Raw genomic sequence first — 21,803 nt, 5'->3', positions numbered from 1 at the left:
TATTTGTCCAAGTATATTTTGTGGCTTAAGAATTTGTTATTGTTGGTTCTATATCGTATATCGTTCAATTTGTAAAGGGAAATGGTAACCTTAGTTTCCGTTTTAGCTTTTCAATAATTTGTCGAGCTGTGCAAATGTTTAGGAAACCGTATAATGCTTGTTACTAAAGGGAAAATAATTAGAAAACCAACAGTAGCTATGCAAGGAAGTATTTTCAAATTATCTTTGTTGACCTGAATCAGGTTAATCAACTTGGAAGTTCTAGAAGTGTTACTTGAAGTAAATTGGTTTCGGTTGGAATGAATACTCTTGAAATGAGGTCCGTTCTGTAATTGCGTTTTCAGGAGTATTCAATAGGATAACCTTTAGTTATGAATACTAAGTGAGTTTCTTTGTGAACTGTAATGACGGTAATTACACGGCACGAGCCGTTCACTGACACTTCGGAAAACTCATTAACTACGTTTACACGCCTCAAGAACTTTTAACTTATTAACAAGTGTAGTCGTTAGCTAGTCGTTAGTGAGGTTTTGGTGCTAAAACTTGGCTTTTTAATCTTCTAGGCGTTATCGGCAAAGTACTGCCGCGTCCTCTGTAATTACTTTTCACATTCACACGTATTGTATTCTGTTAACAATGGATACTTGTCATATCATATATATACAACTCTGTAAGTAGCGCTAAGTGATTACATCGCTGATTACATCGGTGATTACAGCAGTGATAACATGTTTACAACCTTTGCTGTTCTTATGTCGGTTCGTCCTTCGAGAATAAACTACTTTTGGAACCAAAAGTGAAGTTGTCGCTGTTAATTCTGCATCCAGTTGCGGCTAGATCTTGGTACCTCAAGGGAGTGACGGCCCTTTCTCGCAAGCGATCTCTCCTTGAGTTAATCTTCCCCCAAGAATTGTCACAGAAGTTCTCCCGTTGAAGTTCAGAATAGCCGAAACGTTCCCGTTCGCTTAGAGTGGAAAAATCTCCCGTCACACAGGCTTACCATTTTGTAAACGTTTGAGTAGTTTACTGTACTCTTAATGAAATTCGTGAAGTATCTGACATTCGCGAAAATTAATCCACGGAAATGAATTGTAGCTGTTATTACTCATTTTTTGGAAGAAGCCACGAGAACCATTCAAAATTATTTAGTTTGTCGTATATTGGTTATGGTAAGACCCAGGAAGGGGGGGGGGGGGGGGGGTATTTGAGTTCAGCTTTGCTGGGTATGTGCCGCTGGCCTCTGAGAGCCCCTGGTCCATTAAAGTCTATTTTGTGGTCAGTTATAGACCCCATCTTAGTCAATTTTGGGAAAATGTAATTTTCGCGATCCCAACTGAGTCACTTTCTATTTATGCATCTACTTTATCAATCCTTTAAATAGGTCATCCTAAAATGAATTGACACAGTTTTAAAATTGAATGAAGAACACATTACTTTTCATCTACAGTACAAGGATTCTGTTACGTTTGCTAACCGTAAATGTTTACAAACGTACCGTCATAAATAGTCAGGTGATTGTTACATTTAATAAACAACATCTTTCTAAACTTTTTAACCGAGACCATTTTAAATCCTTACTTAATAGAATTTTCTTACCCCAAAAATCCAAAAAATGCGCGACCCAATTCTAGTAACTCAATTGAAAATTCAACCCCATTATAGTCAATCCAGTCATGAAAATGCGACCCCATCCAGCGGCACATCCCCATTAGCCTCTTATACAAGTAACCCCCTCCCCCCAGAGGGGGGGGGGGGGTGAGACGTACTGGACGTCATTCACAATGAAAGAACGCAATAACAACAGGATACTCTACCGCATACAGTCGTGGTAGCATTCTCGGTTTCTTCAAAAAAAAAAGAAAAATGCCATTGGTGGTTTGCATTGCCGCCATGTTGGTGGAGAAAACAAAAGAAAATTTGTTCATTTGTTCATTTGTTCATTTGTTTGCATAGAAATGGCAGTGAACCCCCAGAGGGGAAAAATCTTATTGTTCCTGTCCACCAACATGGCCGCCATGACGTCACATGCAAACCATCAATTACGCTGAAACTGGAACCATAAAAAGACGAGTGGACCAAAACGTAACCCCCAAGTTTTCTTTTATTTTTCTCGCAATAAACACCCCATGAACTCCCCGTCAAAACCTTTCACAAATACAACTAAAATCTGCAATACCACAGCGACAAACCCATGAGTGATGCCGGATCTCTTGTTGACCTGGATCAGCGAATTATTTCAAATGCGAGAATAGACGGCCAGATTGATCCTAACGGCGGAGGTGGCGAAAAATAAACACAATGGTTCTATATTTTGCAAAACCGTTTGACCCTCCAAAACTCCACCAGAAAACTTGCCAACTACTAAAAGTCCTCCACCGCTAATTTAAGGAAAGCTCTTTTCATCTCCTCTCCCTCCCCCACCCCCAGCATATGGAACCATGCACTTTTCTCAATATCGCGCACAAGATATTCCGAATATTAGGAAATTTTTATTCATCTTCGTGAATAACAAACAGTTAATCAACCCCGCAAAAATAAAAAGATTTACCAGGTTAAGTCATTAATAACATGTTTTTGAATGCTCAACGTTACTTTGAAATTCGGAGCTCGTTGTCGTTATCAAATCTTTGGTAGCTATAACTACAGGGAGAGTTTTAAATTGCTAATTTGATAAATCGGCTGGAGAGGAAAATGGCTCTCCTTCAAGGCGCACGAACCTTGTTTGCTCGGTCGAAAGGCCACTTGACCCCGAGCCAAACATTTTTCCGTCCGTTCAATTCTTCCGTTGCAGTAGAGTCCATCCCAAAGGGGCATTAGTGGGGGCCCCACCCAGGGACAAGGCATTTGCCTACCCTGGGATGACCCCACGGGCACTCCTCATGGTTTTAGTCTCGCACGTGGCAGAGGATACAAACATGGCCTCGATTGGAGATTTTGTTGGGAAAGATGAAGACTTTGTTGACTTTGTTGCAGAATGGCTTACCTAGCAAGGGTTACAAAAGTTGGTGGATGTTTTTAAAGGTACATATTCTTTATAATTTACATTGTTTCCATTTTTTCTGATACAAATTCCGAGAATGATACAGGCGAACACGCATTTCAAATTCAAAGGACTGTCGCAAGAAGTAGTTAGCTAGAAAATTTCTGGTAGTCAGTCTGAAGTCGTCGATGAAAAGTCTCACTGCTTTGTTATTGTTCACTTAAACTGATTTCGTCACCCACTGACCAAATGCTGTATTACAGGAAAATTAAATAATCCGAAATACATATTCTCTATCTTTAACTCGGGGGGGGGGGGGGGGGTACTCCTTGGAATTCTTGGTGGGGGTGTGCCGCCCGGTTCTCCAAATACCGACCCTATTTCAGACCTAAACATGCCATTTTCCACACCCGTTTTTAGACCTGACCTCTAAAATTCATACCCGTTTTCAGACCTGATAATTATGCATCAGTGCCGAACGGAAGTTGCCGGCAAGGAGTAAAAGTAAGCTGGAATGACATAGTTTATCTATTTCTTTTTCTCGCTATCAGTTAGTCGTTCCAGTTACGTACTGAGAAGAAAAATATGTTTGTAAGCTTTCGTTAATGTTCCCGGCCCCAAAAACCCGACCCGATTTCAGACCGTAATTGTCAAAATCTATACCCGTTTTCAGACCAAAACGGCTCAAAAACCATACCCTTTGGGGCGGCACATACCTATATACCTTATATAGGGGAGTACCCCCCCCCGGGATCTTTAAATAGTTTATATTATGCAAACCAAAATGTATGGATTTTAAAGCAATCCTTGATGGTCCGTGTTTTAAAGACATTTCCAGGCGTTATTTTATCAGTTTAATAAGAATCATGCATTTTTGATTCTAAGTGTGTTTTATAAAACATGTCTGTATAAGATTTTTTTTTATTTCAAGCTATAATTAAACACTGCTGAAGTTTTATATTTAAGAATTGGTTCATGCTTAGCGTGCGTATATTGAGTTATGGATGCACGCGGGAAGTTTGGAGAGCACGAGAGAAGCGGAAGAGTTGCTCGAGGCATAGCCGAGAGCAACTCTAGCTTCTTGAGTGCTCTCCAAACTTCCCAAGTGCATCCATAACTCGATATACGCACAGCTAAAAGCATGAACCAATTCTTTTATAAAAAATAGGCAGTCTCAGACTGCATGTGTCTACTGCAGTACTGGTAAAGAAATGTGATATAAAAGAATTGAAGAAAAGGGAAATAAGACTGAAATGAAAACGAAGAAGGAGGAGTGGAAATAGGATAGAGATAAAAAAATGGTTGTAAAAATGTTGTACAGAATACTGGTGAGCTGGTATCGTTTACCACAAACATTTTGTATGAATTTGTTCTAACATAAACAATATATTACATAATCTTACAACGTGAACCACAACTTTGTACTGAAAGCAAAGCAGCAAAGTTCTAAACATAAAGTACTGAAAGCAAAGTTCTAATCTGAAACGTAGGCATAAAATGCATATACTGAACTTATGAATGGCAAGTATCATTCTTTAACCCTTTGACTCCTGTCGTGTTTCCATAGGTTTCGCATAAATTAACTTTTTCCTAGAGCGGTTTAAAATGGGCAGCAGATAAATAAATATCGTTGGCTTCCAAAATTAACTGCATATTAAACTGGAATGATTAAACAAATGTTTTCTGACGTAAAATAATATCGTTACTACTAATCATTTGCCGAAAAACACACTTGAACGCAAAAATTGCTAAAATTCACGGCATGTTGATGAAGACCTTTGGTATATCAAATTTCAACCCGCTTAAGCAAATTGTCCTTGCTAGATTACGCATCTGTCGCTTCTCAAACGCATATATGAATTGACAAAGACACAAAAATCAACAAAAAGCTTTTCCAGCAAAACATTTTATTGAAATAAACGATGCATTTGCTATTAGAGGCCAAAACTTTCATTTTTTTTTTTTGCGTGCGTGCAAACACGCATGTAAAATTTGAAGACACTCCGTGTTTGTTCAAATTTAAGCGATCATTCGCAGTAATTTCGGGCGCGTTTGCGATGAAAATTACAGAAGTTACAGCATTCTGGTTCAAATCATCACTTAAACTATTTGTAAAAAGCAAATCAACATCGGAAAACATCATTTACCGTATTGTCGCCATTGTCCTGATCCGGAAGTACAATCGCTTAGAACTCGGTCAGTCGAGCTTTCGATAGGATTCCATTTGGGATTCCTGTGGCATTTACACTCTTACACTCTTTCACTCTTTCACTCAACCCGATGACATAGTGTCTACGCTTCTCTAGAAGCCGTAGACACAAAAATAAAGTGAATGATTCATGGAAAGCAGGTTTTGATCCCGATTAATTACAAGATTCTCTGTACAAAACAAAACAAAAAAAAGGCGAAAACGGTTTCTCATATCGGTTTAATCTTAACGTTTCATAAGCTTCAAGCTCTATAAATATACATTTTTTATGGTGTTGTCTCTCTGTAAAAGTGTTTTAATAACACAGCGCGCGTATGCTTCCCCCATCTTGCACACGTCATCGGATGGACGCACGGCCGTGCGTACGTTGAGAAATGTACCATGATGACGCCAATAGGAATTAGATTAGGATGCACGCGCGCTATGTTATAATAATAAATAAATGAACAAACATTGAAGAAAATAATAAACCAAGTTAACTATCATGCACTGTACGTTGTGTGGAACGTTATTGTATGTTATTAGGAAAAGTTACATTACATAATTTAAAACAAATTAGAACAAGGGAAAAGCAGTGGTACATTATTATAACAAATGGACATCACAAATTACTAAAATGATGAGTGACACTTTTTTTATCATGGATTTTAAGATCTTGGGCAGTGTTGATTTGTGGATGGACCTAGGGACTTTTTTGCCCCCACCCCAGAGAATTTGCCTTAAAAATATGCTAATACCCAGAGAGGGCGGGGCGGGAGAGGGTTATAGGCACTTCTGGAATTGACTAATGCGTAAACAGACCATAAATGTTTTGGAGGGAAAACACAGATGCATTAGTTACTAACAGGCAACCTAAGGCTGGAAATCCATCCCACACTGATTCCCACCGCAAGTTTGAAATCATCGCCTGGACAGGAAAGTGCTAGTAAGAGAGTAAGCTTAACACACAGCACTTAGTGAAATAATTGGGGCAAATAACTAATTGCCCTTTTTATCTATGTTATCAAAGTTTCCGTAAGTTTTAACTTTGTATTTGAGAACTATAGTGGATAGGGAACGCTAATACCCTGTTGATATCATGATCAACAATCTCTGTCACTGTATTGATGCAGATACCAAGTGAACTATCCATAAATTATAAATAGTTCGCTTCAATGAGACAAAAACACATAAAATCTATTACTGTAAAATCTCTGTCCCCTTGTTGGCTCTTCTAATTAATGTACTTTGTTTGCATTTCAGAAATCACTTTTCATCAGGTTACAATAGAGCAGTTGTTGCTGTTGTCATGGTTGCTCGACTTCCAAACACAGATGATATATTAATTGGCAAAGCTTGTTAAAAAGGTGGATCAGTCGCATGAAAATGTATCATCTGCTACAAGGTATGTACAAGGTCAATAGCGGATCCATAACCTGGTGTACGGGCTGTCGCTAGGATTTTTTTTTTTTGGGGGGGGGGGGGGGCGGGGGAGGGAGGGGCAGAGAAAAGAAGTAAAAACTGTCCTAAACTGTCCCCATGCATGCAATCTTGCAATATCATGGCTGCAGAATCCCATTTTGTCCTAATTAATGAAGAAATAACTTTGTCAATCAATAGTAATGATGTAATCTTTCAAGTTATAATTTGTAGTATCAATACACAACAGGAGTACGAGCTTACCTAACTCAGACAAAGTGCAAGGCTTGCTAATTTACTCCAGTTGGCTTCATTTGATAAATGACAATGTAATCCTAATCACGATGAATGTGAAACAATTCCACAGTTTGAGAGGTCTAATTAGCACCGGGAAAGAATGTTCACACCAAACACTTCCCATTTGGCGAAGTAAGAACAAAGGTAATGGCTGGAAAGGTGAGAGGGTCACAGGTCAAATTTTTTTCTGGGGTGGGGTGAGGGAATGGGTGCAACTGCTACCCTTGCCCCTCCACTAGATTTGGTCCTGATAGGAAAAGAATGACAAATAGAGGGAGACAGGAGGGGGCAGGAACCCAGGGCACTCCACTACATCTTCCTCTGCTGGTGGCTGGGACAGACTGAAGAATGAAACAAACAAATAACAGTAGCTGCACATTGCAGGTGTTCATAACATGGATGACAGCTGTGATACAACAGACTAGAGTAGCAATCTAATTCTTTTCATTAAAAAGTAGCTTAAACTTGAAAGTTTTGTTGAAAAGTGCAAGTCTACAGAGTTCTAAAATGTTATTACTCTAAGTCAGATTCAAACATAGCTAATGTCTTAATTTGTCAATGGTGGCACTTATATAAGTCTTAAGATTATTGAGTACCACATCATAAAATTATCCCTCCTTATTATTTTTTACTCAATTCTTCAATTAAAAAGAAACAGAAATGAGAAATCCAGCAGTGTATTTACATGTCAATAGCCTCAGCTGCAAACAAAAATGAGCTTGAAAAAAGTACACCATGGGCATTTATGCTTTTACTTTAGACTGAGAAGACTGATTCTTATTTCTGAATTCTGTCTCAAATTAATCCCACCAGAATGGCTACATTGGGTTCACTGAAAACAATATCCACACAGTATAAGGATATAATCTTTATACCATTGTATTGTTTAGCTTGATGAAAACAGACTGGCAATGCAATCCAATCACATTGCACAATATTTTATGAAAATACAAATGTTCCAATTATTGCCTATTATTTTCCACCATAATTTAAGCAATTACAAATATATACATCTATCCTCCAATATTTTCAAATTCTCATGGCAAACAGAACAGGAAGGGGGGGGGGGGGGGGAGGAATGGTTGCACTTTCTCACCTCTCTCCCTGGACCTGTCTCTGGGTAAAGTCAACACTAAAAATATTCTTGCAATGGGGCTTTTAAATTCTAAGTCTACAGATGAAACCCTTAATTGTGTATGTCTGCAAATTTGAGAAATCATGTTAAAATTAGATCCTCAGCACTATTAGGCTAGCTTAGAAAGTAAAGAGTTTATTGGCCCAACTGTTGACTTCATTTACATATATCAGTCACAATTTACTAGAGATGCCCACTAGTCAGTATGGTGGGTTACGTGCTTCATGTCTCCGGTGCGCATTCTTCTCTTCAAGATCGTGTCCTTGGATACAGTTTTCAAGTCGTATGCCAGTCCAACCATGGCACATATGTCAATGAACCATTTAGAAGGGTTCATTGGTGAACCCAATTCACTTGTTGCATAGTCCTGAGGGAAGGTATGGTGAAAGTTGTGGAATCCTTCACCGCCCGTTGCTATGACAACAGAAAAGTTTTCGGAAGGGTTAATGTTCTCGTCGTAAGGTTTTGATCCCCAGATATGAGCCAGGCTGTTCACACACCAGGTTGCATTTAGGGTGAAGGCATATCGGAACGCATAGCTAATAAAGAATGCATTCAAGAGGCTCTCATTCCAGAAGTACCATGGAACAAAGGTTGGCATTATCACATTGAACAGAGTGCTCAGGAGCTTGTAGTGTCTGGAATAAAAATGAAGACCTAACTTTCAGTTTGTGCCAAGTTAAGTATAAATTTTCTCTTTTTTATTGTTCCAGGAAATATCTATACCTCCCCCCCCCCCCCCACCATGGAAGGGATTTTCTCTTGGATCCCTTTTGCTCTGGAAATTACAATTTAGTTTCATTCTTCTGCATTCCAGGCTTTGCAGCCCCCCCCCCCCCCCCACCCCCCACCATCTAGATGTTCCAATCACTTCTGTAAGGAGGGAGGGAGGGGTGCACGGGGTAAAAAGGAGAAAAATGGGCAAGAAGTATGGCTGGGAATAAGCTAATTAGCACACAGAAGGTGGGAAGCTGAATTCTCAAGGCAGTGGACAGAGCCAAATTAGGACAAATTAATGTTGACAACAATGCCTGATATTGTGTGGTTCCAGACTGATGTCCATACCTTCCCCAAGGGATGTCATTGGGGTTTCAGGGGGAGATCCAGGTGCGTTGCGGGGGAGGTCCAGTCCAAAAAATCTCCCATGGTAGGGTTATGGGTTTTTTTTTTTTCTGAAACAGCACATTTTGCCATCGAAAAGCACAAGGAGACCAATGCCACTAAGCGAGTGAGGATTCCAGGAGCCTTCATTCAAGGGTGTGACTCTCCAGCCCCCCCTCCCTCCAAGTTCAGAGGAAGAGTGCAAGATTTTCAAGTCATAGCACCCTTCCTTGGTGTGTTTTCCAGTTCAGCTTTAGGTATCAGTGCAGCTCATTATTCTGGCAATTCTTGGCGAGAACAGCAGAGGGGTGGAGAAGGGGGCGGGGGGGGGGGGGGTTGAGCAGTTGTTTAAAGAGCAGGTGGAAAGGAGTGGCACGAACCTGAGAAAAAAATAATGTAACTTGAAAAATGGATAACAAATTATAATAAATAAATATTTTTTTTCGTATTACCTTCGCTGGAACATAACAATTTTATCCTCGTACAAATCGCTCAGATCCAATTGTTGTCCTTTCTTTATGACATCTGGGTGTTTTTTGACCATTAGCCATCCTACGTGTGCAAAGAAGAAACCGTTTGTAGCGTTGTGCGGATCTGCATCCGTTTCAGAATACTTGTGGTGAACGCGGTGGTCCCTCGCCCATTCAAAGATGTCGTTTTGTCCAGCAATGCAATTGAAAATCATCAAAATCAATCTCAGAAGCCAGGTAGCTTTGTACGATCGATGCGACCAAAGTCTATGCACCCCACAAGTGATGCCGAGCCCGCCGATGAAATGACACAGCCAAGTCCAAAACCAGGTCGACGGGTTTGCTCCAGGTATGAGATAAATGCCGTAAAGCGCCATGAGGTGAAGTACGGCCATGAAGTAAACATTCTTCCAGACGATTTCACGCCCGGGGCCAGGGCGTTTTCGTCCATCTTCAAAAATTTTCTTTTCTGGGTCAGCGATAGTTTCTGTCTGTGTGACTGTTTGACTTCTCGGAGCCATTTTCCTTTTGTAAACGATGAAATTAAATAGAACTAGGACTGCCAGTGAACTACGAGGTACAAAGCAGAATATTCATAAGTCCAACAAACTTAAACCCAGGGAAAAACCACCCGCCAAACATTGTGGCGATAAACAGTAAATATATAAACCAGCCAATTAAAATTACCTTGTGAATAATTTAAAAGTTTTTCCGTCGAGAACAAAGAAAGCTAAACAATTTTACGTCTAAATTCAAATATAAAGAAAGAATAGGGTTTGAAGGACTGAATTTGAATAAAGTTGAGCAATGTACTTTGTTAAACTTATCTGGAGCGGGAACGCCTGAAAAAAAAAAAAAAAAGTTCTTCCAGGCTGGGTATCAAATAAACGAATGTACCTTCCCTATGTCTTTCAAAATCTTATTTTCCCTGTCAACAAACTTAGCGTTATAGAGGCGTTATGTAAATCAGCACACGAAGAATTTTCCCGCCAGCTCAATCGAGGCGAAAATTCGATATTTCTGTTTGCCACAAATAAACAACAAAATATAAATCCCTAAGATTGCAAATTTAAACAGTCTAGGAAAACTTCTTTTATAGCACCTTTTTCTACACGCCTTACAACGCAGTTATAAATACTCATATATTATTCATAGTTAATGAGACGCTTTCCATAAGAAATAGACTTCCTAGCAGCAAAGAGTAGGCTTGACTGTTTTAAGTTTGTACAACCTCAACGCATACATAACTTCGTAGATAGAGAACTAGGTAAGAGTAAAATCATATCAAACCTGTTGAAAATATGGCCCAAATTCTCCGTTGTTCCTCGCCGTGTCGTGCAGTAGTCCACCAAAAGCTAACTGAAATGAATTATCAGGAGCAGACTTATTTAAATTCATTCAACGCATGTTTGACACGATAATTTCAGGTGAACGACTGTCAAAAGGACATTGAAGGTCACCAACCGGAAGTTTCAGTCGGCTGGTTAGGAGAATCTCATTGTTTATCCCCGAAGTCAGCTCGTCATAGTCCCATTTTCAAATGGATTAAAAACTTTTCATCACCTTTAACTGGTATAATACATAAGAGGTAGGAAGGCTTTAGACGTTTTTTCTGGAAATTATTTAGTTTAAAGCTTCTAATGTTCTCAGATTTGCGAAAGTTTTCATTTCGTCAACGTCGCCAAAGCACTTCGTCGAGGTTAGTGGGCGTGACAGAAGCGGGTTTCTGATTGGTCAGCTTGAAAACGGTAAGCGGTCATTCAAGGTTACTTCCTCTCACGTGTGGCAAAACTAGAAGCCCTTGTAAACAAAGATCGAAGCACGTGAACAGTTTTCAGGGAAAAATAAAAATGAAAGCACTTCGAATTAGACCATTACATCATGATTTTGTACAGCACTGATAATTGCCTTCTATTTTTCGTCTGTGGCCATTTTATTTATCGAGTATTTTGAGTATTTGGCGCTGTCCTAGTTTTGAAATCACCGGCTTCATTCGAGCCGTCAGCTAAATGGGTAAATTGGAAGTGCAACTAGCACAAATTCAACTGGACAAACAAAAAGTGTTGAATTCGAAAAATGAGTAATGATGAATTAAAAGTGAGTGATTCTGAGATCCTAGACTGGCCGAAAACAAAGCAACTTCAAATTCTGGATTTTGAGAGTTGATGTTGCACTGAGCTGTTAAAGCGTAATAAATACGCAATGTTTAGACCCTGTTTACTTAATTCGTGTCTTTGTTTGGTTGGAAAGAAAGACGGTTTTAAAAAGAATTGCCATATGGAAAACACAAATGTCTGCGAAAATTGCAAATTTGTCTACGACCAGGCTGGAGGTAATTTAACGAGCATCTATGGTATCACTCTCAAGGTTTATAAAAAAATCTAGTATTTCTCTTTTAGTGGGCAGAACAATGAATGAGGATTAGGAGTAGAGCGGTGAATGGGGAATATATATATTTTTTAAATGTAAATATATGAAACATATACTGCCAATGAAAGATCAAATAGAAGAAAGATCCTCGCAGTTACTACGCAACTTAAGCAGTTGCGAAAAGAAAGCCTGAAAAAAATTCAGGCTTGAACGAGATTCGAACCCATGACCTCTGCGATGCAGAGGTCATGGGTTCGAATCCCGTTCAAGCCTGAATTTTTTTCAGGCTTTCTTTTCGCAACTGCTTAAGTTGCGTAGTAACTGCGAAGATCTTTCATCCGCAGTTCAAATATATGTTTCATATATTTACATTTATTTATTCATCCTTCACGGGTATATTACGAACTCACCATATGACCAGCAATCGGTAATCGAACTTAATGGAACGATTGAGTCTGGTAGTTGATCAAAATCGAATCAAAAAATTTGTGTGAGAGTTCGATTGCGTTCAATTTTCGAACCTAATCGAACTCAACCGAGTGTTCAAAACCATCACTCGAAAGAGACAATTATTTTGAAAAGTCTTTTTTAGCATGCAAGAAGAACGAAGAATTAGGTGAAATGAACAATAGATGAGTTGAGTGTTATGTAAGAAGTCCCGGACGTGAATACAAGCAAGCGCGGACTCTGATTGGCCGTTTACTAATAGCTCTTTAGCTCATATGCATATTCTATGAATACCAATGAATCATAGGAAATTAGCAGAATCAGTGCAAATTGAGGGGGGTGTTTAGTTTGCATTAAAGAAACTTACTCTCAATTGCATTTCGTGGTCTCACGCTTTGAGAACGAGCCATAGTTCAAATGGACAAACTTAGTCGATCTGTACGGGTCCAAAGATGGCTTTTTCAGGTCGGCAGTATTGGACAACTCACGATCAACTTAACGCGAGCAAGAAGGCCAAATCAAAAAAATTAAGCTGAGCACGGGGGACTTTTATTCTATCAAGGAAGAAAGCGGTGATGATTTCAAAGCAACATCGTGCCTACTATACATGTGAAACGAATGTTAAGAAAGAGTAACGCGTGAGAGCAAGAGATAAGTTATAAAATATCCTGGACGATGTACTTCAAGATTGAAAAATGCTAAACAAAGAGAGGCTTCCCTAATAATTTGGGAGAGAATTTTTTTTTTATAATAGAACTTACTGTTGTGGTAATGAACGTTACATTTTTTTAAGATCGGGGAAAGTTAATGCTTAAAGACAATAGCACAACTTAAATTAACCTGAAGTTTTGAATTGGCGTTACTGAATTTCCAATCACAAGATAACTGAAGAAGTTCGGAGAATAACTGCTTCTTTTTAAAGGAAACATTTGTTCATTGACTGTCCTTAAAAAATCGGGTTTGCTAACATATAACAAGGTCACTTATTCTTGTCGCAGAACTAGTGCAGCATAGACGTTTTGCTGAAGATGATGTCATTTTAAGCTTTTAATGTTCTCAAATTTGCGGAGGTTTTCATTGTGTTAACGTTACCTCAACACTTCACGGAGGTTAGTAGTCGCGATAGAAGTGGGTTTTTGATTGGCCAACTTGAAAACGGTAAGCGGTCATTCAAGGTTACTCTCTTTCACGATCACGTCCCCTTTTGTGGGCATGAATCTCAATTGTTCTGACCAGAATAAACAACTTGAACCTCATCCTTGACATCTGTGCATTTTACAAAATCTGTCCCGCAACAAAACATTCACGTATTTTTAATTTCTTTCTGGTTGTTTAATTTATTGTATTCAACATGTGTGATGGTCAATAAAGCTGTTAAAAAAAAAAAAAAAAAAAAAAAAACGACAGTGCACGTGAATAGGCTGTCGGAGGAAAATACTAAAAGGAAATGATTCCTTAAAGTTAGACGATTACATCATAAAACACAACAGATGTGGACACTTCGTTTTAACAGGGAGTTCCAGCATCACCTCAGGAGTACGTTCCTCACATGACAGCTTTGAAGAGTATACGGTTTACAGAAATCTATCTCATGCCATCTGATCGTGATTTATAAAGCAGCTCTATTTATGTCAAATAGTTAAGTTAATTGGTTTTTCTGGAGTACAAACACTATTCATATGTTCAGGGTTCCACGAATAAAAGAATACTAAATGAAACAAGGTTCTTAATCTATTCACTGATGACCCGCAAATTTTGTAAGACTTAGAATTCTTGAAGGTCTGAATTCCAATAGAGAAAATGAAATCGCTGGGTCAAAGTAAATGACTTGAACTAAGTTTGTATCGGAAAAGATCTCAGTTTACAGTAGCCTCCCACGCAGACGTCCTTAGGGGTTCGTCACTCGTTAGTGACGAACCCCTAAGGACGTCTGCGTGGGAGGCCAAGTTTACAGTTGAAGAAATCATTAAAATTTAGCTAGAAATAGTAGAGCTAATAACAAGGAAGTCAGAAGGTGTCAAGTTGCGCGAGCGAACCAAGATTTAAATGAGGATGATGCAAGTCATATGCTTATGCGAGTTTCGGCTTAAAAGTACGAGCTGTCACACGCCTTGATCAAATAGTTCACTAAGAGAATCACTTATCGTTCACTTATTGTTCCGGCCTTACAGCTAAAAGACACCTATTAAGGATGTAATGAGTTTAGTGGTAAATTGATGACCTTTCGCCTGGTCACCAAAAAGCGTAGAGAAAAATGTCTCGCTGAGTTTTTCAAGTCTTCATTAGGAATCTCCTTAAGCTAGGGTTTTGAACGACCTTAAAATTTATAACCCAGTACAAGAAATTATCGTATCTTTTTTGTCCTAAACAAGTTTTAGAATTCTAGGAATAAGCCAGAATATATGTTTACTACGGGCGGTCGTACTTTTTTGCTCAGATCACGCGCGCAAAGTGACGGTCACGTTATGCAAATGAAAAAAGTTAACGACATGTGTGATAGCAAGAGATAAACACGTGAACAGGCTGTCGGAGAAAAATAAAAAGGAAATGACTCTTTAAACTTACACGGCTACATTGTAAAACAACAGATGTAGACTGCGAGCAGTCGCACTTTTTTCCTCAGAGGACGCGCGCAAAGTGACTTGTTATGCAAATGCACGCGAGAAAAGTGAACGACATGTGTGATAGCAAGAGACAAGCTATAAAAATATCCTGGACGATGTATTCAAGGTCGAAATATGCTAAACAAAAAAGGTTGCTGATGAACGGTTCTATCCCCAATAATTTGGGAAAGAAATAAGGAACTTAAAGCTGTAAAAATGAACGTTGCACTTTATTAAGATCGGGAAAAGTTAACTACGGCCTCGTTGGCAAAGTATCAGAAGAAAAGAAGTTAAAGCTGTCCTTAATTGTACCCATGCATGCAATCTTTCAATATCATGGCTACAAAATCCCATTTTGTTCTGCTTAATGAAGAAATATCTTTGTCAATCAATAGTAATGTTGTAATCTTTCAAGTTATTGTAGCATCAATACAAAACAGGAGTACGGGCTTACCTAACTCAGACGAAGTGCAAGGCTTGCTTTTTTACCCCAGTTTGCTTCATTTGACAAATAACAAGTTGTAATCCCACCCACGATGAATGAGCAACATCCTAAGGCTTAATTGTGAAAGGATTCCACAGTTGAGGTCTAATTAGCACTGGGAAAGAATGTTCAAAACAAACAATTCCCACGGGTGAAGTAAGAACAAAGGTAATGGCTGGAAAGGTGCGAGGGTCACAGGCCAATTTTGTTCTGGGGTGGGGTGGGGAGATGGGCGCAACTGCTCTCCTTGCCCTCCCACTAGATTTGGTCCTGATAGGAAAAAATGAAATAGAGGGAGACAGGAGGGGGCAGGAACCCAGGGCACTCCACCACATCTTCCTCTGTTGGTGGCTAGGACAGACTGAAGAACGAAACAAACAAAGAACAGTAACTGCACAGGTGTTCATAACATGGATGACAGCTGTGATACAACAGACTAGAGTAGCAATCTAATTCTTTTTATTAAAGTTCTAAAATGTACATACACCAAGTCAGATTCAAAAATAGCTAGTGACTTGTCAATATGGTTGCACTGACAAGTCTTAAAATTATTGAGTCCTACATCATAAAATTATCCCTCCTTCTTATTTTTACTCCATTCTTCAGTTAACGAGAAACAGAAATGAGAAATCCAGCGGCGTATTTAGATGTCAATAGCCTGATGCAAACAAAAATGACATAAAATTTCCTAAATTAAACAATCGAACTTATTCATGCACTTCTTAAGGTTACCCGATACCTTCAGAGGTGTCTCGCGTTTAAGCGATGTAGCGTGTCCAGTTTAAACTGATACCTAAACCCCTATATCAAATTAAAGCTTATAGAGCTGACTATCAAACCATACCAAGAATTTTGAAATAAAATAAATTGTCGAATTTTTCACAACCTCTAATTGCGAGCGTCCGAATCACCTTTATAAAGCTACAAGTCAAAGTGAATTTTGTTTTTTGCTAATTTATTTTGCTCGATCAGTTTCCGGACCCAAAGCGCTATAAAAACGTGTCTGCGTTTTGCCATATTCAATCGCAGCGAAAAGTTATAGAGCATTTTCGAAATAGGATGAAAAAAATGTGGAGTAATCGTACAAAAATCGCTCTCGGAGAAAAAATATTTCGAAAGAAAAAATTCGCAGACACTTTTTTGTTGTTTATATGTTAAACTAGCTACTGTCCAAATTTGAAGGCAAATGAACAAATTCCTTCGAGAAGTGGCTCCTCCAATTTATTCGAGAAAACAGCGCTAAAAATTTGGCAATTCATTTTATTTCAAAATTCTTGGTTTAGTTGGATAGCCAGCTCTATGAGCTTTAATTTGATATAAGGGTTCAGGTATCTACAGTTTAAACCGGACGCGCTAAATCGCTTGGACGCGAGAGACCTCTGAAGACACCTCTGAAGGTACAGGGTAACCTTAAGGACAGAAAAATATCCTGTTCCAATTATTGCCAATGATTTTCCATCATAATTTAAGCAATTACAAATATATTACATATCTCCTCTAATGTTTTCAAATTCTCATGGCGAACAGAACAGGAAGGAGCGAGGGGATAGTTGTACTTTCTCACCTCTCTTCCTGGACTTGTCTCTCGGTAAAGTCAACAGCAAAAATATTCTTGTAATGGGGCCTTTAATTTCAAGTCTACAGATGAAACCCTTAATTGTGTATGTCTGCAAATTTGAGAAATCGTGTTAAAATTAGATCCTCAGCACTATTAGCTTAGAAAGTAAAGAGTTCATTGGCCCATTACGGTTGACTTCATTCACATATATCAGTTACAGTTTACTAGAGATGCCCACTAGTCAGTATGATGGTTAACATGCTGCAAGTCTCCGGTGCGCATTCTTCTCTTCAAGATAGTGTCCTTGGATACAGTTTTCAAGTCGTATGCCAGTCCAAGCATGGCACATAAGTCAATGAACCATTTAGAAGGGTTCATTGGTGAACCCAATTCACTTGTTGCATAGTCCTGAGGGAAGGTATGGTGAAAGTTGTGGAATCCTTCACCGCCAGTTGCAATGACAACAGAAAAGTTTTCGGAAGGGTTAATGTTCTCGTCGTAAGGTCTTGATCCCAACATATGAGCTAGGCTGTTCACACACCAGGTTGCATTTAGGGTGAAGGCATATCGGAACGCATAGCTAATAAAGAATGCATTCAAGAGGCTCTCATTCCAGAAGTACCATGGAACAAAGGTTGGCATCATCATATTGAACAGAGTGCTCAGGAGCTTGTAGTGTCTGGAATAAAATGGAAACCTAACCTTCAGTTTGTGTCAACTTAAGTATACATTTTCTCTTTTGTATAGTTCTAGGAAATATCCATGCCTCCTCCCACACCATGGAAGGGATTTTCTCTAAGATCGCTATCCCTCTGGAAATTCCAATTTATCATTCTTGGCCCCCACCCCCCTCCTAACCTCTAGAGTTTCCCATCACTTCTGTTGGGAGAGAGGGAGGTGGGCACGGGGTAAAAGGAGAAAAATGAGCAAGAGGTATGGCTGGGAATCCGCTTATTAGCACACAGAGGGTAGGAAGATAAATTTCCAAGGCAGTGGACAGAGGAAATTAGGACAAATAATGTTGACAACATTGCATGATATTGTGTGGTTCCAGAAAATGTCCGTACATTCCCCAAGGAATGTCATTGGGGGTTCAGAGAGGGAGGGAGATCTCAAACACTTCAGTTTTTAAAGGAAAGCATGATGCTAAATTGGAATATTCAGTGGGGTGGGGTGGGGTGGGTAGCCTCCTGTGTAGATGTTCTTTGGACTTGTCACTTGATCTGTGCATAGGAGACCAAGGGCGGGGAGGTCCAGTCCAAAAAATCTCCTGTGGTAGGGTTTTGGGTTTTTCTGGAACAGCACATAGTGCCATCGAACAAACACAAGGACACCAATGCCACCAAGCGAGTGAGGATCTTAGGAGCCTTCATTCCAGGGTGTAAGTCCCCCCCCCCCCCCCTTTCAAGTTCAGAGGGAGAGTGCAAGATTTTGAAGTCATAGCATCCTTCCTAGGTCTGTGTTCCGGTTCAGTTTTGGTTATCAGTGCAGGCTCATTAGTCTGGCAATTCTTGGGGAGAAGAGGGGTGGGGAAAGGCAAGTTGCTGGAGAACGGGAGGGGGGTGAGTAGTTGTTAAGAGAACATTTGGAAAGGAGAGGCATGAAACTGAGAAAAGGATAATGTAACTTTATAACATAGAGGGCAAAATTACTGAATCCTGATAGGTCGAAACAGAGGGCATTTTTTCTTAATTTTCCGTTTACCGCGGGCAAAATTACTTACTTCTGATTGGTCAGGCAGTGAAAATGCTTGCTCCTGATTGGCTGAGCGCGCATTTAGTTGGTTTCTTCATTTTACAGTGCCGCGACAACAGCAACATCTTTCAAGTTCTTTGGAGTTTGACTGTTTAAGTCGGATTGTTTGAGCCAAAAATAATTGGAAATCAAGTGCTATAGCTACAAAGGAAATTCCTAAAGGTGAACTTTCATTTCTTACAAGAAACAGCAAGAGATTACTTGTGTCAAAAGCTAAAAACGTGATCAGATTTGTTTGGTCGAGGAACTGAAAACATTCATGGCCGCTACCAAGTGCTTTCGCCACGCTACGGCTTTTTCCAACGAACGATAACCGAACAATAACAAGAGTGCCCTTTTGATGGGAGGAAGGAGCAGGTCAAATTCAGTGGAAGAAATAACTCTGCAATTTCCTTCTTTGGACCCAAGGTTTGCTATTTTTATCGATCTGTGTTCGTGTTATTTTCAAGCGGTGGAAAGCTTCACGGTGCAGGTACCTGAATAAAAATTATTCAGTTGATGCCTAACATTTGGTTTTATTGTTGTTAGTTTGCTCATGAATTAAACTTGTATTTTCTCTTAATTACACGTATATGAAAATCAAATTTTCTCGTTTTCTCTATTTTGTATGCCAAGAAACAGGTCAATTGTTGTTTTTTTGTTTTGCTTACAGGTGAGTGTTTTTACGCCGGGCACGGGCTGGTTGTTTTACGAAGTGCCTCGATAGTTTTAAGAAAATTTTGCCCTCTATGTTATAAACACGTAATCGCAATGAGTCCTCGTAGAATTAAGGATTAATTTTCACGCGTATTTTCAAAGTTTTTCCCAAATTTTTCCCAATTTGGGAAAACTTTGAAAATACGCGTGAAAATTAATCCTTAATTCCCCTCGGCCTCATGTGATTAAATATACTTAATAGATAGCAAACAAATTGGTTTACCATTACCTTCTCTGGAACATAACAATTTTATCCTCGTACAAATCGCTCAGATCCAATTGTTGTCCTTTCTTTATGACATCTGGGTGCTTTTTAACCATCACCCATCCCACGTGTGCAAAGAAGAAACCGTTTTTGGCGTTGTGCGGATCTGCATCCGTTTCAGAATACTTGTGGTGAACGCGGTGGTCCCTCGCCCATTCAAAGATGTCGTTTTGTCCAGCAATGCAATTGAAAATCATCAAAATCAATCTCAGAAGCCAGGTAGCTTTGTACGATCGATGCGACCAAAGTCTGTGTACCCCACAAGTGATGCCGAGCCCGCCGATGAAATGACACAGCCAAGTCCAAAACCAGGTCGACGGGTTTGCTCCAGGTATGAGATAAATGCCGTAAAGCGCCATGAGGTGAAGTACGACCACGAAGTAAACATACTTCCACTCGACGTCACGTCCGGGGCGTTTTCGTCCATCTTCGAAAACGTTCTTTCCTGGGTCAGCTATAGTTTCTGTCTGGGTGACTGTTAGAGCCATTTTCCTTTTGTAAACGATGAAATTAAATAGAACCAGGACTGCCAGTGAACTACGAGGTATAAAACAGAATATTTAAGTCCAACAAACTTGAACCCAGGGAAAAATAGCCTCCCCCGCAGTCGTTTTTAGGGCACACATTTTCAGAAATTAAATATGGTTACACCGCATTGGAATCCACTGGCTACGCTACAAAAGACATTACCCAAATTACAAAGAAGAAGTGTTTCCCATCACCAGTTCCTACACCTGAAGAACTTGTCGGAATGTTTTTCAAATGTGTTGACCCGCCACCTAGCCACCTATAGGAGGGTTCGCGACCCTTCCGTACATCAAAGGCCTCACAAAACCGTTAACGAGGTTTCTCAAAAAAAAAAAAAAACAAAAAAAAAAAACATTACTCGAACAAGAATTACAGGCTCCCAAATTTTGTCCTGAAAAAGTAGATCAATGTAACGTCGTCTACAAAATTCCTTGCACCACATGTTCGTGGAGATACATTGGTGAAAATAGAAGGTCTTTTAGCACCAGGGAAAAGGAACATGCTAGCTAGAAACGTAATTGTGCGCCAAAGGTTCTAATGTGGCTAACCATGCTTGGTCCAAAAACCACCAGATTGACTTTGAGAATGCATGAACACTTTACAACGCAGTTATAAATACTCGTATATTATTCATAATTAATGAGACGCTTTCCGTAAAAAATAGACTTCCTAGCAGCAAAAAGCTGATACAACCCCAACGCATACATAACTTCGTAGATAGAGAACTATTGTAGGTAAGAGTAAAATCATATCAAACCTGTTGGAAATTGGCCCAAATTCTGCGTTGTTCCTCGCCGTGTGGTGCAGTAGTCCACCAAAAGCTAACTGAAATGAATTATCAGGAGTAGACTTATATACATTCGTTCAAGGCATGTTGGGCAGACTTTGGCGCGGTTAAAGTTCAGGTGAACGACTGCCAAAAGGTCATTGAAAGTCACCAACCGGAATTACCTTTTGGCTGGTTAGGAGAATCTCACTGTTTATCCCCGAAGTCAGTTCATCATAATCCCATTTTCAAATGGATTAAAAACTTTTCATCCATTTAACTGGTATAATACATTAGAGGAAAAAAGACTTCAGAAGTTTTGCTGAAAATTATTTAGTTTTAGGCTTTTAATGTTCTCAAATTTGCGAATGTTCTCATTTCGCCTCAGCACTTCGCCGAGGTTAGTAGGCGCGATAGAAGCGGGTTTCTGATTGGTCAGGTTGAAAACGGTAAGCGGTCATTCAAGGTTACTCCCACCCACGGGTGGCAAAAACTAGAATCCCTTGTAAACAAAGATCGCAGCACGTAAAAAGTTTTTCGGAGAAAAATTGAAAGCACGTAGACGATTACATCATGATTTTGTACGGCACTGTCAGTTGTCGTCTAGTTTTTTCGTCTGTGACCATTTTATTTATCGAGTATTCTGAGTATTTGGCGCTGTCTTAGTTTGTTGAATTCGAAAAATGAGTAATGATGAATTGAAAGTGAGTGATTCTGAGATCCTAGACTGGCCGAAAACAA

The 21,803-nt window shown here is 39.5% G+C and overlaps 2 protein-coding genes and 1 long non-coding RNA gene across 3 annotated transcripts; 1 reads left to right on the top strand and 2 right to left on the bottom strand.

Annotated features, from left to right (window-relative positions):
- Nucleotides 1-2,920: 2,920 nt before the first annotated feature.
- On the top strand, nucleotides 2,921-9,802 carry LOC146466711 (uncharacterized). Its single transcript, XR_014867920.1, has 3 exons — nucleotides 2,921-3,021; nucleotides 6,432-6,573; nucleotides 9,668-9,802. It is a non-coding gene; the product is annotated as an uncharacterized LOC146466711 (long non-coding RNA).
- LOC146466710 (acyl-CoA desaturase-like) lies at nucleotides 7,307-11,078 on the bottom strand. Its single transcript, XM_085126831.1, has 3 exons — nucleotides 10,881-11,078; nucleotides 9,573-10,160; nucleotides 7,307-8,657 (listed from the first exon to the last, which is right to left on the bottom strand). Exons 2-3 carry the CDS (start codon nucleotides 10,109-10,111, stop codon nucleotides 8,216-8,218), a joined length of 981 nt encoding a protein of 326 aa, XP_084982957.1. The 5' UTR covers nucleotides 10,112-10,160; nucleotides 10,881-11,078; the 3' UTR covers nucleotides 7,307-8,215.
- Nucleotides 11,079-17,289: 6,211 nt separating this feature from the next.
- Nucleotides 17,290-20,454, bottom strand: LOC146466709 (acyl-CoA desaturase-like). The gene is made up of 2 exons (XM_085126832.1): nucleotides 19,733-20,454; nucleotides 17,290-17,731 (listed from the first exon to the last, which is right to left on the bottom strand). The coding sequence occupies exons 1-2, from the start codon at nucleotides 20,254-20,256 to the stop codon at nucleotides 17,290-17,292; spliced, it is 966 nt and encodes a 321-aa protein (XP_084982958.1). The 5' UTR covers nucleotides 20,257-20,454.
- Between the last annotated feature and the right edge of the window lie 1,349 nt (nucleotides 20,455-21,803).

The sequence above is a fragment of the Pavona decussata genome, unplaced genomic scaffold (genome assembly GCF_977016875.1).
Source record: "Pavona decussata unplaced genomic scaffold, jaPavDecu1.1 SCAFFOLD_141, whole genome shotgun sequence".
In the NCBI taxonomy this organism is placed as follows: domain Eukaryota; kingdom Metazoa; phylum Cnidaria; class Anthozoa; order Scleractinia; family Agariciidae; genus Pavona; species Pavona decussata.
The sequence above is the reverse complement of the archived record's forward strand: the minus strand, read 5'-3'. Positions and strand labels throughout refer to the sequence as shown.

What these genes read in the sequence shown, in the direction of transcription:
- LOC146466710 (XM_085126831.1), bottom strand. Translation starts at nt 10,111, where the DNA reads ATGGCTCCGAGAAGTCAAACAGTCACACAGACAGAAACTATCGCTGAC. An exon ending in ATTGTTATGTTCCAGCGAAG is followed by an intron (nt 8,658 to 9,572) that starts GTAATACGAAAA and finishes TTTTTATTCCAG; the next exon opens with ACACTACAAGCTCCTGAGCA.
- LOC146466709 (XM_085126832.1), bottom strand. Translation starts at nt 20,256, where the DNA reads ATGGCTCTAACAGTCACCCAGACAGAAACTATAGCTGACCCAGGAAAG. An exon ending in ATTGTTATGTTCCAGAGAAG is followed by an intron (nt 17,732 to 19,732) that starts GTAATGGTAAAC and finishes ATTTTATTCCAG; the next exon opens with ACACTACAAGCTCCTGAGCA.